Consider the following 18,504-nt stretch of genomic DNA (forward strand, 5'->3'; position numbering starts at 1 on the left):
AGGACATAAAACACCAGCACCAGACAGGGTCAGGAAGGCATCACCTTTTTCCCACTTACACACTTTGATATAACTGGTGAATTTCCTAATAATTTGATACTCTACAACTTAAAAGACATTAGATAAGTAGGTTCTCTGATATGCTAGAAAATTTCTAAGCTCTTGCATATGATTTTTTTATAATCTAAGATTTTAAGGACAGAAAATTCCGCTAAGAAATTCATACCTGAGCCAATGCAGAGTAAAATGCTATGGACTAATACAGACTGTTTGACTATATTGACATGTCAGAGTTGAAACCTTTATTTGCAAGACACAGCACTTTTGATCACAAAACTCCTTCATACTTCAGTAGATACCTCTACTCTAGATTTATCATATCTCCACTTCTCTGAATTGGGATGATGGAATTCCTCTCTTCCGTACTCTTCTCCAAGATCATTTGGCATCTAAGAGTCAATAACAGCAAAGGCTTTCTGCCAAGTGACAGCAGAAGATGCACTGCTTCAAAAGCAACTGTCAGCCCAGATCATTACAAAAGGTGAGTTCAGACTTCAGTTTAATGGAAATAGTGGTAACTGGCACTGGACAGAAACCTGCTTCTTGAACTCCAGGAACCTGTCGTGATCTAACAGCTTACTGTACCCCAACACTTGTTTGTATGCATATCAGAGGGCAGGAAAATAAAAGCCAAATTAATAAGTATTGCATCAAATAGTGCTACTCTAGCAACAGGGGGAAAAGAACTGAGTTAAAGCACAGTGGGGAAAACATAATTTGTGTTTGTCATTTTAAGGGGATTCTCTTGACTTCCTTGGCATATTAATTCTTTGAAACCAAATCTAAATCAATCAGTGGGATGAGCAGAGCCTGAACAGCTGCAGGAAGGATATTATCAAGAGATTAAACAGTAACTCTAGTTTGCCTTAGAAAAAGGCAACACAGTTTCACAGGCATTTCTGACTTTACGTATGTACATGCATAAACAAAAAATTATTTAGAAAGCTAATATTTTCCTATAGAAAACACAGAAGGCCTAGAACATCAGAATATCAACAAACTAGAATCATTTAAATGCATGGCTGCATTTATGCAACTCTTCTAAAGCAGCACCTTCCAAGTCCAGCTCTCTACCAACACATTTTGGAGGTCACTCAGAAAAGCCTCAAGTAGTTCATGTAGCTCCATTAAATTTCAGGCTCGTAATTTGTAACAGAAAACCAAGCAACCACAACAATTGTACCAATTTGCAAAGACATTAATTAAGGTATTAGCATGCCAACTGCAATGTGCTATTTACACAATAAGCTTAAACTGGCAGGACAGCTGTTAAGGCACCAAGGTTAGCCCAGAGTCCCACATCTGCTTCAGATGTGCACCTGAAGGGTGGTCACAAGGTCTGTAACTACCATCCTCTCCAGGAAACTCTCCCTCTCATCAAGGGCCAGACCACAATCAAACCTTCAGCTCCATTCTGTAAGGCTAAGGACATTAATGTGGCTACAGCCCAGCACTGATAAACTGGCAATGGCAGTTGCCAGTTTCACCAGCAACTCAAACTGCTTGAAGCAGCCTCAAAAATTCAGCAACAAAAGCTTAGAAAAATTTTAGAAATTACATTGCTGCAAAGGGAAAATACCACAAAGAAGTATTTGCACATTACATTGCAAAACAAAACAAAACCAAAAAAAAAGGAAGATTGAAAAAGAAAGAAATGCAATATAAGATGCAGTCCCAACTTCAGCATTCACAGTGCAAAAGGAAACACCTTTGAAAAAGCAAATGAAAAACTCACTTGCTAAGCAAGCTCTGCAGTGCTTTGTGCAGATGTTCCTTCAATTCCTGGGACACTTTCTCCCCCAGATGAGCCAGGCAATCTTCTATTGAGCTCTCTGGGTTGGCAGGGCTGAACACTGGGGAAGTGTGGCAGTCAAACCCTGTAGTGGTAAATGCTGAGAGAAGAACGTACACAAAATCAAACAGATTCACAGAAGAACATCAACAGTCTCAGATTTCTTATCCCAGCAGTTTACACAGTTTACATAAAGGACGAAAAAAATCACAGCTCTGTAGTCAAAGCATGCAATGAACAAATCATAGTAAAAAATGTCCAAATACATTCTGAAAGTGCTACTTAAAAGGCAGAGATGACTTTGAGCTACATTTCCCCACCAGCTCTTGTTTCACAATTGCATCCTAACCAGCAAGTTTGCTGAATGTGCAGCTATTCTCCCATTTTAAGCTGATGCCAACCCTGGCATCTTCTCATAGTAAATTGGCCCACACATGGACATCTCTGCAGCAGGACTAGAGTATCAGTTTTTTAAATATTATTTTGTTCATATAACCTTTTCCTTCTCAGTTTAAAGCTTCTAAGAAAGTTCCATATGAAAGAACTTAAAACAGCTCTAGAGAGTTTCTATTTCAGATTTCTGATTTGACACACATACAAAGCAAAGATGGTTTTGAAATCATTCCTTGCTGGGAGTCCTATAAAAGCCACATCTCCAGGTCAAAGCATATCACAAAAAATAAACCTGGTGGAAGGGAGAAATCTGAAGGTCTAAGTCCACATTCCTTGACATATTAGCTCCTGAGGACTTCTGCCATCAAGTGCAGCAGCTTAAGGGCTGCTTACTTTTCATTATTTATAGTAGACTATTAAATGTCATCCAGCTGTTTGCTTTGGCCAGGCTCCACTACTCCAAATGGTAACGTTTAACTATTTTACTCCATGTGGCAATGTGTACAAATCTTGTGGGGGGAGGAGGATAAAGAGATTCAAGGCATTCAAAAATCTCTTTAACTGGAGTACCTGTTACAAATTAACCACCATTACAGTGCATAGAGATTATGGATTGAAACTGGAAAACCTGAAGAGCACCTTCCAAGATTTCTTCATCAAGACGTTTTAACTCCTCCTCGATTTCTATTTTAATCTTCTCCAAAGCCTCTTTCTCCAGAGCATGTTGTGCCATAAGCTGTTGTTGAGTCCCTGAAAGAAACCAGAGAAATCCATCAAATGTTTTATTTTAATGTTCCAAACAAGGTAGATAATGGAACATGGTATTGAAATATTAAGTATAAAGGAATTTGAGGCGAAAGTTTGATTTCAGACAGCAACAAGTATGATCCCTCCAGAGGACTTATTACAAAAGTTTTGTTATATGAACCCAGAAACAGATAAAACTTCCAGACCTATTCAAAGTAGAACTGGTGCTTCAAAAAAATTAAAATAATAAAAAATTTAAAAAAGAATAAGAACTGTAAAGCTACAAACGGGATACATAGGAACTTTCACAGCAACATCTTCAATTTAAGACAAAAAGCAAACCAAGGCACATCAACAATCAGCCATTACACCTAATACATTTATTATCAAACTACACCAAAACAAAGCAGACTGGCATAAGCTTGATTTTTAGCAGCAAAATATAAAATTTATACTGATGCCTGCAAAATCTACAGCATTCTCAGAGCAACTATGCAATGACATCAATGGAGAATCCTGAAACCTGTGAACTGTGCATCATTTCCCTGGCCATGAGGAGTCCACAGGCCACAGCTGAACCCACACTGGGTTCACAAGCAAGACTGGAGGCAAAGGACCTCACAATTGTCAGTCAGTTGTCAATTCTCCTCTCTTAACCAAGAAATTGAGGAATTTGAAATGGCTACATGTCCCCAGAAGTCACATGCCATGCTCTGGGATCACAAATACATTCTCCATGTGCTGACTCTAGATATTGGTAACAGAAGTTGTTTCAGCCATATCAGTCAGGTTACACAGACTCTCAGTCATCTTAATGATTATTCTGTACCAAGAGACACAAAACTGTTTCCAAACAAACCCAGGTATTCAGGACATCTGAATTTCTCAGCCTTTCTGCACCTACACCCAGGGCTACAGTTCTACCCAGACATCCAGACAACATTCTGCCCTACAGACCTTCTTCACGCAGTTGAAGAAAACAAAAAGGGCAAGGATTTGTATCTGTAATGTTGGTATCATCTGACTCGATTTCCTCCTCATCACTTTCACTTCACACCCAGATCTTCAGGTAAGTCCTGTAACAGCCAGGGGAGCTTTCTGGCACATCATTTTTCATTCCTGTTTTGAAGGCACTAAATCATAATTTGGTGGTCTTGTGAATGACAGCTTTGTGGCCTGTTTCCTTTGGTTTGGTTCTCTGCTGGAACTCACTTTTAAGTGTTGTCTTGCCTTCCCTTTTCTTCCACATATAATCACTAAATCTCATTAAAGGGTGTGTGAAAACTGTAAAAGCACTTAACACACACAGATGTGTAGTTAACTACACACTAGTGAAGTACACTGTGCATTTTCTGCAATTAAAAAAACACTAGACAATTAGCTTTCAAGGTCTCCTACAACTGAAAAAGATGTTAAAAATCCACAGCATCAACCCACTGAACATGTGTTAATGCTTAAAAACTCAGCACAAGGATCCCTCTAAACCAACGTATGCTTAAGTCAGTATAAAATGTTTTTTCATATATTTCTGTGACCAGTCACTTTAATTCCATTTGACTTAACCACACATGTTCAGAATAACTTTACTTAGCTTCTTAAATCCCTTCCCAAGTAGCATCTCTGCCACTCCGAGTAATAAATTCCAGAGAGGAGCAAACTGTTCCTCCTTTTGGTTAATGCCCTGTCAGTCCCTGTCAGCTGCTTCTCTGAAGACCTGAACCACTGCTCTGGAGTCAAGTGCAACAAGTGTGTGCAAGTTCACCCCCTGTGTGAACCTGTGCTTTCCCTGGGTCTGGAAGGACAGAGGAGCACCCACTCTCACAGGAATAATGTGACAATGATCACCCCTGACAAGCTGTCATACCTGATAAGAAGTCACCCAGAAAATGGAAGGAAGAGAAATTCCACTGCTGCCAGAGCACAAAAGAGCTGTTTAGATAATCAGCACTGCACTCAATGGTTTCCATCTCCCAACACCCACAACTTTGCAGCAGCTGCTGATTCTGAGAGCACCTGACTATTCAGCCATGCCAAAACATCAAAACCCCACCCCTCCCAGAGCAGTGACTTTGCACTGTTTATTCCTCTGATAAAGAATGGATTTCAGCTTTCTGCATCTCCTGGATATTGACTGCTACCAGCAAACACTGCACACAGCAAAGGTCCTAAGTGAGGGGTACCTTTTCCTCAATTATCCAACTTCCAAGTCACAAACAGGCAGAAGAAAACAGTAAAACCAGCTTATTTTAGGTGAGAATATATTTTCATTATCGAAAATGCAAATGGTCACACCAGAAATGGGGTTTGTAAGAGACATAATAAGCATTGAATGCTTTCCTGTGCTCAAGAAATGGGTTTGCCTCTTTTGGATTTTTAGTAAACCAACTCTGCAAGGCTCTTCCCAAAACCAGCCTATTTTAGGTGAGAATATATTTTCATTATCAAAGATGCAAACACCAGAAATGGTGTTTGTAAGAGCATTGAATGCTTTCCTGTGCCCAAGAAATGGGTTTGCATCTTCTGGGCTTTTGGCAAACCAACTCTGCAAGGCTCTTCCCAAGGCAGAGGCACAACAAACCTCTGTTACATGCTCTTACACAACCAAGTTAGTGCATTCTACTTTCTATTTATGGAATAAATGTTCACTTTGGCACAATTATGTTCCTGTTGAGATTCTGGGCTTCGGGTATCTGGAAGTAACCTAAAAAGCAGAGGAAAATGTGTTCTGAAAGTCCATCAAGCACTGCATCAGGGAGCATCTGACTACTAAATAAATGCAATACTTCAGTAAAACTCCAGAAGCTCAGTAACAATACAAGAGTAACCTGTTTGCCAGGGTTGATCTCAGGAGGAGGGGGGATGGAAGTCATTCAGCAGAGCTACACAGTCTGCACATCTCGTTCTACGGTGCTTGAGCCAAAATTTCAGCTAACAAGGGACAGCAGGGACTATAAGGAGAGACTGAAAAGATGTTATGCCTTTGTAGTTCAAGGGAATGAAGGATGATTGGAAAAGAAAGCCACTGATGTCACAGATTGCTCCTGATTTTTTTTTCTTTCACGCCTGTAATTTTAATTTAGCAGTATTTCATTTTTGAGTTCTCCTAGGTCTCTATATTAACTTCTGTCCAGTTGACTTAAAAATTCACTTTCAGCATGACTGTAATATTTCTTTAACATCTCACACTTTTTAAAACATCAATTAAGACTCTAAAATTACTGTAAGCTCTGAGAAGTGACAAAGATATACAAAATCTCTTTACAAATGTATTTATCTGTTTCCTTTAATGAAAATACATCCATTACACCAGCAAACTGCAGACCATGCACTGCCACACATAGATGTAAGCCTTCAATTTCAGAGATGTTTAAAAGAAGCTCTTTATAAACTATAAGAATGCTCAGCTTAAAAGAAACTGAAAAATTCTAAGATATTAAAAAGATACAAGATATTGCCAATTAACACTATCTTTTTTTCCCTGCATCTCAGGGAAACTGTAAAACTGTCAAAACCTTGCTCACCTCTTCACTAACCTATGTCACCATGCAGGAGTAGCACTGACTATAAATCTTTCAGATGCTCTGTAAATTAAGGCATTATTTAAGATTTTTCACTCTATCAAGAAAAACACAGAAAACCTAATTTTCTTCACAGTGTTTGTTGTAGCCACAAGCTCATGGGATGATGTCAAGCAATGGGGAAGTAGATTAAAATAGAGAAATACATCAAAAGGCACTCCTTGATAAAATATAAACAAACATTTATAATATAAATACATTGAATCACAAAACCAAAGCACTTTGACTCACTGGAAAAGTTAATTATACTAACTGCAGCAGAGTGGAAGCTTCTGTATTGAAAGTGACTTCAGGGGAGAAAGTGTAGAGGTGTTTTCCAATACTTAATAATTATTTTCTGTGTCTGAACCAGTACTTATAGGTATGAAAAGAATTCTGAAAAAATACAAAGCATCTCTGCACAATCTAATGAACTGAGAGCTTCCACACATTTTAAATATAGGTACTCATCTATTGCCTCAAACCACATTGACTTACTCAGGTGATGCTACTCTGTGTGTTTTATCAAATTATCTGATTTGTTTACCTACCAAAAAGTAACAGAATATACTGCTAATGGATTTTGCTTTAAATTAACTGCAGTGACTGTTATGCAGAATCATTATTCTAGAAAAACTAATAGGAAAAAGCTGTCAAAGCACTGGCCAGTTAAATTTGCTGGATTTACCTCTGGAGACACTGAAATCCATTAGAACCCTATAGAGCTCTAATGTTTAAAGATTGGCTTGCTCAGTAAAACTGTCTTTTCTTCAAGAGTCTGGAATACTGTGGATGGCTGTCTCTTCAGTCCCTGTGCTGAAAAGAAGATAGCAAAATAAAAATTTCCAAGTCCTTATCAGGTGTTGATTTATATCAACCTTATTTGCTTGGAGCCAGAAGTGATTTTAGTGCTTGTAATTGAAGCCATCTTTCTTGCAACAAAACCAAGACCAACCAAGAGACCCAAAAGGAAACACAGCAATGTAATTTTCTATGTCATTTCTCTGAATTTTCTATTCACTGAAAAAAAAATCCCTCCAAAAATCATCAGTCTTGCAAAGCACATTAGGCCTACAAACAATGAGAAGTTTTAACTGGAAATCCATCAACCTATCTTAAAAGTTTTATTCTTATCTCAGGTTTTGAAACAGGAAGACATACACGAGGAAAAAAACTAGCACAAAATGCAGGAAAACAGAGGCAGAAGATGGTAACAGAGGCAGTTCTGGCAGAGATAGTATAGTACCATTCCTGTTGGGAAGGATCACTTTTCTGTTTGGGTGGTTTTGGGTGTTTTTGACCCACCAGATACACCTTCTAGTTTAACTGGAGTGTTGAAAGTTCACTGAAAGCTAGGACACTGTGGTAGAAGGAGACTCAAGTGAAATACAGAAACCCTACCAACACCTAGGGCACCTTTTTTCCTCATGTCCCATGTTTGGTACACATGCAGTGGAAAGGCAGAAGATCCCCCAGTGGGTGACACAAGGTGGCTGGAACTGGGATCCTGAGCTGAACTGCCCTCTAGAGGAGTCCCTCACTCTCCCTCTCAGGCAGACAGGGAGCTCAACTCCACCAGGGCAAGCTGAAACTTGTCTTCCTGGATACTCCCATTACACTGAATATGATTCAGAAAACTTACCAGGAGTACAGTCTCATTTGCATCTAAGAAAAATAAGTGAAGGTGCTGCAAACTTTAGTCAAGGCCTCATATAATGAAACACAAAACACAGGAATTTGTTCTGCAAGTGGAAAGGAAACAGGCAACAGGCAAAATTGCTGCTTCATTGCTTCCCATGGAAGGTCTGTCAGCACAATAACCAAATCAGAGCAAAATAAGATTAAGGACAGGTGTTTTTTATTGGAATCCTCTCAATTCACAAATCAATGGTGTTCAGCCATAGAGTAGAAAGACTCTTGACCAGCATTCTGAAGTGCCACAGAAATCTACAATGGAAGGAATTTGGGATCACTCAAAGTGTTGTATCAACTGGTGATGGTGCTTGGAAAAGCACACTGACAAGCAGGAATGCTGTGCTGCTGTTACCCCTCCTGTGTCTGTCAGGAAACCCAGAAGTCTCCTCCTCAGGATGGGATTCCAGACAACAACAGCTCATTTCCATTTCCCAGCTTTCTCATCTCTTGTTCCCACCAGGCTTCTCAGCTCACACTGGGGACTGTAACACCCAGCTACACCTCCCAGCAGTGCATTAGGCAGGGCAGGAAATATCCATTATGGGCTGTGCTCCCCTCCTGGGGATTTCAGATTACAGCCAGCAGGCATCAGCCAGGTGCCAAACAACCAGGAGATACACACTGGGTATGTAAACTGCTCAATAGTCAGTGGGGATGCACACAGCACTCTGAAACAATCACACACAGCCCAGCAGTGCAGCTCAAACACTGCTTCATTACAAGCAAGGTGAGCAAAAGTAGGAGAAGAGATTTTTTTAAATGTAGCTAGCAGACAAAAGAAACCTCTCAGAAGCATGGAAGGCAGAAAAGCGCCACCAAGAAAAGTGAGTTAGGAAAGAATGAAACAAATCCTGAAGCAGAAGGATAAAGCATTTGCTTAGTTCAATACAGCCTGAAGGCCATTAAAAGCATTACAAAACAGAGTGGGAAACAAGTTGGCAAATTAAAAGTAGGGCAAAATTATTTTATCCAAAGGCTTTGATCAGAAAACAGCAAAACCACTGAAAGACAAACCTAATTAAAGTGAAACATGACCAGGAGAGGAGACCTTGTGGTCACTGTCTGGTTTGGGAAATGAGATGGGGAAAATGTAGGAAGATTTCCTCTTTAGAAGTTGTAAAGTATGAATGCTTTAGAGTATTTTAGAAGCAAATCAAACTACAGGCTGCTGTGACACAAGCTAACACATCTAAACAATATCTGAGAAGTAAAGTCCTCTTAAGTGACTACAAAATTTTCATTTAAGGATTAGTAGCTTCCTCTTTAGAAAGTTTAAATATACTTCTGTAATTCAGATTAGAAGCTTAGAGGTTCCAGTAATGAGAATCAACTGATTCTGAAAATGAAAGGTTTCACGTCAATTTGCAAATACTTCAAAGGTAGCTCCAGCCAAATCCTTTTCAAAAAGCTTTAAGACTAGCATTTCCCTTTCTGAATCTTCTATTTCTAGAACAAAGCAGACTCTTACACATTGAACCTCTATATGTACTCAATACATTTCCAGTTACAGCCCAGTTATAAATGGGTGCAATGTTCAGAATGAGATGTCATTGCTAAAAATAAGCACATTTTTCAACAAGGGTTTTATGAAACAGCTAAGGTGCCTCTCCTTTCATGGACCACAGATGCAGACAAAGTGGAAGTAGCAAACATACCTTAAATACACAAAGGTATTTATGAATTACAGTTTATTAATTGCATAACATTAATTTAAGGAATTATATATAATATAACCAGCATGTGCTATGTGATTTAGTACCAAACAGAAAAGCAGTTCTGTGATAACCTTGTTGCAGTCTTTCTTTTCAGGAATTTCTCACTTGATGACAGGTAAGTTCAGTAAATGACAGCATATGCATTCTTAAATGATTGTTCAAAGAAAACAAAGATTCTGAAGACTGTCTCTGTTTGGTTTGGGTTTTTTTTAAAGTCTCCTTTCATCAGAATAAGTTCTGAATCACAGAACTAGTAGTGACTAAAACATTATTAAGTGACAAGTCACCCAGGCAATCCTGACAAACAACATTGCTGAAGTGCTTGCCACCACAAAATAAAGAACAGTTTTACCTCCTAGGTTTATGTGAAACACAATCTACCAAACTTCTTTTTTTCTGCCTTCTGTTTATTTATTTACCCTCTTTTATCCATAAACCCATCCTGGAAGAAACATCTGACTCTGTGCAGCCCTTGACTTTGCATAAATAAATAAATAAATAAATAAATAAATAAATAAATAAATAAATAAACAGAAGTAGCACAGGCCACATCTCTGCAACAGCACTGAGTGACAACAACAGCAGCCTCAGTGTAATAGGGCAAAACTATTTAGCACAGGAGATTGCTCAAGACACCACTCAGTTTATGCCAGTCAACATCACCTCACCCCTGCTTACTTCCACTTGTGTCCCAAAAAAATAGCAAGCATGGGCTGAAATTCTCACAATGGCTCAACAAATGTAATATATATCCATCCAAGGTAATATACATCCTAGCCTCAAGGCACGACTAAAACCACTTATTTGCTTCCTAAACACCAACCAGCCCTGGCATAGCTCAAATTAAAACAGTAACAGCTTTGTTTCCATCAGCATCTCTCATCTTTAAACTGAAATTTATTCATTTTTCACTGAACAAACCAAGAGATTCATTACACCGAACATCAGCCTCACGCTCTGCCCCCCGCAGAAACACCCCAACAGCTAATTGCAAATCCAGCTCCACATGTAAATGGCTAGAGATGAATATGCAAATATTACCTTGAGTTGGAGGAGGAGGAGGATGCTCCTGTGGCTTCTCCTGTGCTAAAAGGCCCAGGTAGCTGAGCACTACGTATTTGGTTTCATAGTGAAATCCTACAGGCACGGCAGTAGCGGACGCCATCGGGGTGGCTGTGCTGCGCTCGGGGGAGCCAGGAGGGCTGTCAGGGAACAGGAAAGGGGTTGTTGGTTGGCTTATAAGGCTGCAACATGCAACAGGTCATGAACCCACACATAACAAGGAATTATGTAACAATCCTGAAGCAATATCCAGGTTTTTGCATTCTTATTTTAATAAGAACCATGCGCAGTAAGCCCAGCTGTGCCTCAGTGCAGCTCCTGCCAGCTGCCAGCAGTGGCATTTCTCACTTCTGCCTGCCATGGTCACACTCCCATGGAAACAAAAGGAGCAGTCCCTAGCACAGGTTTTTGTGAAGTTGATGTGGCTGCAGAGATTTATTTGGGCTACCCATTGCCCCAAAAGAGAATTATCAAAAAATGCTGGCCGGCCACGGTCACACTCCCATGCAAGCAAAACGAGCAGTCCCTCAGCACAGGTTTTTGTCAAGTTGGTGTGGCTGCAGGAATTTATTTTTTGGGCTATCCATTGCCCCAAAACAGAATTATTTATTTATTTAACCTCTTCTTGGTTTTTTTTTTTCATTATGATACTAAAGGTGCTTCTATTTTCTGATTTTTTTTCTTCTTTTAAATAATCTGGACTATTGAGTCTATTATATCATTTACATGAAAAAGTTGCATTTAGAATTAGAATTCTCTTGAGTCTATAATTTCCTGGGGTCGTGGACTAATAAAAACCTGCACTTTTTGCCCCCACAGATTGTACAGAAGGCCGACCTTCAGTTCTACAAGCCTCTTAGTAGTCCAAGTCACAAACTTGAAAAGGACAGAAGTTGTCAGAGACCAGGCAAGTGTCTTTGTGTTAGCTGAAATTGTGTTTTAATTGGTTATATTTGCAGGACTGCTAAACTTAAGAGTGGCCATCCTCTTGTCTCTGAAGAGTCCAGCTCTTCATTTCGTTGACTAAAATGCTCACCCATTCTTTGGTGGTTCCGTTTAAACACATTGGTCAGAGATGAACTGATGCTTTTTCAATGACAGGAGGTTTCACAGTTAATTTTTCCCAGTATTTGTGGCATTTAATTCATTTTTATGAAGTTCTATTTTAGATTTTGAGTTTACACCTGGAGCTGAAAGTGTAGCCCAAAACCAGGATGAAGCAAGCCTCAATAGGGTAGAGGGAATTTGTCAACTGGCATGGGTCAGTTTTCCACAGCCTTTCTTAATTCCTTGCTATTACAAGAACAAAACAGCTGGAGTACACCCCACAGAAAATAAATCCCATGCTTGGAAGTGTCAGTCAGGGCTCAGAGCCTATGGATTTTTATGGAAGTTAGAAAGAGACCATTAGTCTCATGTTTTGACAGATTCTGACCATTTCATTAACCACAACACGTGCTGAAAAAGGCGAGTTCTGAGGAGTCTCCCTTTCCCAAAGCCTCCCATGAATATTTTTTCTGCTTCCTCAGATTTGCTACTGTGATGCTCAAAAATTGTAACACAGAAAAAGTGGCCAAAATTGCCTTGAATTAATGTTGCTGTTCCAACAGCAATGGAAAACATATGGTCAACAGAGAAAATTCCAGATTCATTGTAGGGATTGGAAGAACAGATGGTTGTTTGTCCTGGATTTCTCACCCAGACATTATTAAGCACAAACCAGAAATCCACACCTAACAGCAACATCTGGCCAAAGAACTCCTCCCTGTTTCACTCTAATTGTTTAGTTGCTTTTTTCAAACATCCAAATAAGACCTGCAAGAAAAACTAAGGTAGAGAGAAATTAAAAACAACACGGTAAAAAGTAAAATCTCAAACAACAATATGGAAGTGGGGAAAAAGCCATGCAAGAGATGAAAAGGATGTTTGAGAATAATCAACACGTTTTAGCTGTTTTTGTTTGGCCAAGTCTGGATAACTGCTTCCAACATGCTGTTAACTTAATGGATCAAATAATACTATCCAGGGCTTTCTGACAAACTCTTCAAGTTAAGTTCTCCAGGACTTCAAAGAGTCATTCCCAAACAAGCAGTAGCCCATTCTTGGCCACCAGAATGGATGTGTAAATGAAAAGCACACAAGGAAGATTGTGCTACAGAACAGCTACTGAACAGGCATTGAAAGAGCCAGATAATTTAGTAATGTGAGACACAGTTATATTTAGAAGTTGGTTTTTTTATCAAGTTTAAAGTTTAAAGCAGTTAGAATGAGCAAAATGCTATATACAAGGAAGAGAAATTGGACCCTCTCAAGAGTTATGGATTGCACTGGAAATGCCTTGGGACTAAAAGAAAAAATCAGGTTCCAAAACCAAAGAACAATCTGCAAATGAAGCCTTAATAATAATAATAATAATAATAATAAACCACGAAAGCAAAAGAAAAGCACTTGCCTGTCTAGCTGTTCAAGATGCCTGGGCTAACTTCTAATCCCTCCTCCATGAGAAGGAATTCAGATTAACAGCAGTTGCACACTGGTTACTGAGGATAAACAGAACTAGAACTGTGCTGTGGCATGGTTGCTGTGGGAGTAGGTAGCTTGGCAAAGAAAATTTTACCACCAAACCAAAAGCAGTAAAAGGAAAAGAAGTGCTGTAAAATTGGCTGGCTATTCTCTTTAGAAACTCCAGCTTCTGAAACTCATTCTGAAAACAGAAAAGGGCTCTCTGTTGACGACCATACTATGGCAGCCCTGCCTCTTGCTCCATGTATTTAAAAATGCCTGAAAGCCTTTACCGGAAAGGTTGGGTTGTGTCTTTGCTACAGCTTGAACCAAAGTAGCAAATTATACACAAGGAAAACAATAAACTTATAGTCAACACTTATATCTGTGCTGCCTCTTCTATCCCAAGTGCTCCACAGGCAGCACATCCCACTTCAGAAACCTAAGAAATCACAGCAGAGAAATACCACAGCTTTTGCACAACAGTTACCCTTGAGCCTCTTCCAAAATTGAGTCTTTATAGAGCAAGAAGATCTGAAAAAAAAAAAATAACTGTTCTGAAGACTTTAGGATCCTTTAACAATAGATCTGCTCTTCAGACCACGTGCAGTCACCACATCATCACATGTTGACATCACAGGTGGGAAGGGTGCCATTCCCCAAAAAGAAAAAGCTCCCCAGCCTGTTTCAGTTCTGGTTTGTTCAGTAGAGATCCACAGCCCTGAAATCAAAATGCTTCTCACAATGCCTACACAGTGAATGGGAGCCCTTCCAGACAACCTGAACTGATCTCTCCTGAAAAAAATCTGCCTGACAGATGGTCCAGAGACATCCAGAAACTGTGCTGTGGACCAAAGAAAAAGTCTGGATATATAATAGAGATTATTCTTCAAAATATAATTCCAAATCAATGCAAAAAAATGAAATTTAAAAAAAGTTGATCAAAACAAGCATGATATCCAAAGCAGCACAGTGCAACAGGGAGGCCTAATTCACAGAAATTACAGCTCAGCACTTCTGAGGGGAGGAAGGGAAAAAAACCAGAGAGAGAGGGAGAATGAGACCACTGCTTATTTAAATAGTGGCTAATGTTTCCCTGGGGAAAGAATGATTAAAAAAAATTACCTCGGTGGATACATTTTGAGAGGCAGTTTTATAATGAAATGAGAAAGGAGACTTAAGAACTTGAATGGAAGAAATCTTCAAATTCACATAAAAGAATGTCATGAGTGGAAGTGCACTTCAGAATCACCAGTCTTCCTTTGAGAGACGCCCACAGCACAGCAACTGAATGACTCCTTGAGGATTGAGAATGACTGGTTTTGTTTACAAAGACAAACACAGAAATATTGACTCAGATCCTGTAAATATCTCAGAAAAGGCCATTTTTCAGGAATGAGAGGTATTGAAAAAGGACACACAGCTTGAAAGACCAGATCAGAGGAAAAAGAGCTCTCCACTAAAGGAGCAAAATGGAAGAGAGTTCAGAAAGTGTTTAAAATGACAAGCTTGTACAGGAGATGCAATGGAGCAGAGGAAATAAGGAGTTACACAGACTGCCCAAGTCTCAAAGCCAGGGCAAGAAGGCTGCTTCTGGTTTAACAAGATCTCTGCAGGAATACTGTCCTTAAAAAACTACAGAGATCAACATTATTACCGATTAGTCCCTACAAAAAAAATCACCTTTCCCAGTTCCTGCACCCTTGGGGGACAGAGGGCTATACCTGTTGAAGCTGACTTAGCTTGTCACTCCTCCGGCCCTGCTGTCACTTGTTTCATGTGGGCTGAGCTGCTCAAGCGACCTGAGAGCAGGAGTTGCAGCAGGACTGCCATTTCCCCATCTGTCACGTCCTAATCCACAGCAGAGTTATAAATTGGATAATGGGCAGCACAAGCCTACCAATGAATACAGCGAATATAATCCCCAGCCATGAGGCCGGGCTGTGTTTCAGTCCCTGTCTGTAAAACCCCAGTGAGCATCAAGATGTGTTTGCTTGCATCATTCAAAGCCCAAAATGCAACATCACCGCTCGACTGCCCAGAGCAGTTCAGCTGGTCTTTACAAACAGTATCACCTATGGATTTCAGAAACAGTAGCACCACGGCCCTCAGCTTCCACTCCACAATGGAATCACTCCAGAGCTGGATGAATTCCCCACCTAGAGCCTCACTCACCAGCCACAAACCCAGTCACCCTGCGAGCTGCTGTGGCAGAACTCCTCCTGCTGCTGCTGAATTATTGCAACGCACCCACGGCCCCGGCCAGCGAGTGCTCAGCCGAACAGCAGAATGGCAGCACTGCACCTCAAATCATTTTTAGGGCCTCCTGACCTCGATATGCTCACGGTTTGGGTCGCCTTCCTGCCATCAGTCTCTGCAACAGGCAGCCACGCTCAGCTCAGCAGCATCTACAGCCTCGGCGCCCTTTACCAAACGTGCCCAGTTTCAAGGAGTTGCAGGTCTACAGAGCCACACCCCGTATCAACAAGATGGAAAATATTCAGGCGCTCTGCAGCCTTACCAGATGTGGGGATTTTGGGTGAGACTTGCATGTGTGGGCTAGTTAAACCTTGCAGCAGTTTGTGTCCGAAAACACTTCCCATAACAGGCAGGACTATCCAAAGCATCCAGTTGTGATCAGCTTGGGAGATAAATTCTCCGGAGTACTTTTCCAACTGTGTATGAGGGTATGACTAAGAGATTGTTTATAATAAACTGAGAACTGCTCAGTTCAAACATGTCAGTTCCTACTGGAAATGAATCAATACTGCAGCCACTACTGATCCTCTGGTGGCACTTAATGGATAGAAATACTGGAAAACATAATTGTTCTTTATCTGGACAGTGGCTGTAGCTGACCTCTGACAGAAATGCAATTAGGTGAGCCCTCTAGGCAAACGGGGTGATTTCTCTTCTAGGAAGAAAACCAAAAGCTGCACGCGTTATCCACTACAAAGGTGCTCAATCCTTTGCAGCTTCAAACCTTCTCACCACAGCATTAAATTATGACAAGCACAGCTTTCATTAACGAGCTCCCATTCACTTTTCTGCCTTAACGCGCCTGTTTGGGTTTGAGGAGCCGAAAAAAGCCGTTCCAAGTTTCAGCGGCGCCGGAGCCACCGGCGGGAGCGCAGCGTGAGCCCCTCAGTTACTACGGCGATGAATGAGATCTTTATTTATACCCGGGCGGGCACGGCGGCGGGATGAGTCACCGGCGGCGCCGTGCGGGACTCGCAGCCTGCGCGCTGCCGCGGCCCCTGCAGCGGGGGAGCCGCCGGCGGGAGCCTGGCACGGCCCCTTCGCCACCGCTGCCCGCCGGGTCCGGGGGTATCCCGGGGGTGTCCCGGGGGTCCGCACGTCCTTCGGTCACGGCGGGGCCGGCAGCGGCACCGGCCGCCAGGGGGCGCGCCTGCCCCCGCCGCGCCCCCGCCGAGACGCGCGCTCCCGGCTCGCCGCGCCCCCCCCAACTCACGGCCGGGGGTGCGCGCGCGGGAGGGGGCCGGGAGCGCGCAGGGCCGCCGGTCCCCGCTCCCCCACCGCCGTTGAATTAATGAGTAAACGCAGACAGATAGGGAAAGAAAGAAATAAACAAAGCAAACAAAAATAAATCAACAACCAGCCCGCCCGCTCCCACGCCCGTTTCCTCACCTGCGGGCGCCGCGGGGAGGAACTGGAGGTGGAGGAGCGGCCGCAGCTCCCGGGTCGCTCCCGCCGGGGGCGGTGAGGAGGGGAGGGGGGGAGGCGGGAGCGCGCCCGGTGCGCGGGCTCTGCCCTAATTTGCCGCCGCCGCCGCCGCCATGATGGAGGGGGCGGGGGCAGGAGCGCGCGGGGGCGCGGCGCGGCGCGTGCCGCGCGTCACGGCTCGCGCCGGGGAGGGGGCGGGGCCAGGCGGGGGCTCCGCCCCCCTGACGGGGCGGGGCCGGGCGGGAGCGGTTGGCGGCGGTCGCGGAGGCTCCGGGACCGGGAATAAACGTGGGGAGGCGGGGGTGTGTGTGCTAACCTGTCCCGTTTCCTCGTGGATTCGGAGGAGAAGGAGCCCTTGGCAGTGCAGTTCCCGCCGCCCTGACCTTCAGGGCTCGTGGTTACAGGTGTGGGTTCGGTGGGTCAGAGTACTAAACCGAACGCCCCCAGCAAGGCAAGGGGCACACGGAAAAGAAACACAGCCTGGATATAATTCCAGCTGTATTTGTTGTTTGATTTAGCAATATTTATTTTATAATAATAGGCAGCATTATCATTTGTTGTTTTATATTATATTTTCTTTATTAAAACTTGGTTTTTGTATTATTTAGATGGTGCCTGAAGTAATAGTAAAGCATTCTCCAGACCCGAAGTACAAGCTGATTCCCAGCATTATAAAGGCAATATGAAAAGACAGCAAAGTTACACACAGAGTTTTATCATATGCTTTTCCACACAGGGAAAAACAATAAAAAAAAAAAACACAGAAAAAATGAAGGAAATGGAAATAAATCAGGAAGAAGCATGGATGTGACAAATACCACATTTGACAGTGATTTGTAGAGGAATGGTTTTGTCTTTTCCACCAAATGTTCCTGCAGAGTGGAAGTGTGGAAGCCTCTTGCCGATTAGAACAAACCAATACTATTACAGATTATGAAGCTTGTTTGAATTTGAAGTTTCTTTGAGTTTTGCCATAATTCATGAATTACGAAGTTTGTTTGAATTTTGCCATAAAGAAAAGAACGGCCGCAGTGACAGCACTGCTGCCAGGCCCTCCTTGCCCTCCCCTTCTCGGGCTGTTTCCTGCATCCTTCTGCTTCTCCCTGCTGCCAACACAAAGCGGCTTTGGGGGCTGACAGAGGAGCTCGCCCCGCGTTTCAGCGGGGTCCGCTGCAGCTGTAACTCCCTGTAAATGACACAGCGACAGGGACAGTGACAGCGACGCGGCCACCATATGTGGCGCCGTGACGTCACTCGTTTCCCGCGTTCCTATTGGTCCGGATGCCCGGTGAGCGGG

At 42.3% G+C, this 18,504-nt stretch overlaps 1 protein-coding gene across 2 annotated transcripts in view; it reads right to left on the bottom strand.

Annotated features, from left to right (window-relative positions):
- The window catches only part of BCL2L13 (BCL2 like 13), a 38,033-nt gene extending 20,699 nt beyond the window's left edge, over positions 1-17,334 (bottom strand). The window contains exons 1-4 of one of the 2 annotated variants that reach the window (XM_030959600.1): positions 17,172-17,334; positions 11,001-11,161; positions 2,885-2,995; positions 1,796-1,952 (exon numbers count right to left, since the gene is read on the bottom strand). In XM_030959600.1, the coding sequence (XP_030815460.1) occupies positions 1,796-1,952; positions 2,885-2,995; positions 11,001-11,124 (392 nt within the window). In that variant the 5' untranslated portion in view covers positions 11,125-11,161; positions 17,172-17,334. The remainder of the gene's footprint in view (positions 1-1,795; positions 1,953-2,884; positions 2,996-11,000; positions 11,162-17,171) is intronic. The other variant, XM_030959601.1, reaches the window with a different exon arrangement.
- Between the last annotated feature and the right edge of the window lie 1,170 nt (positions 17,335-18,504).

Source organism: Camarhynchus parvulus, chromosome 1A (assembly GCF_901933205.1).
Source record: "Camarhynchus parvulus chromosome 1A, STF_HiC, whole genome shotgun sequence".
Taxonomy (NCBI): Eukaryota; Metazoa; Chordata; class Aves; order Passeriformes; family Thraupidae; genus Camarhynchus; species Camarhynchus parvulus.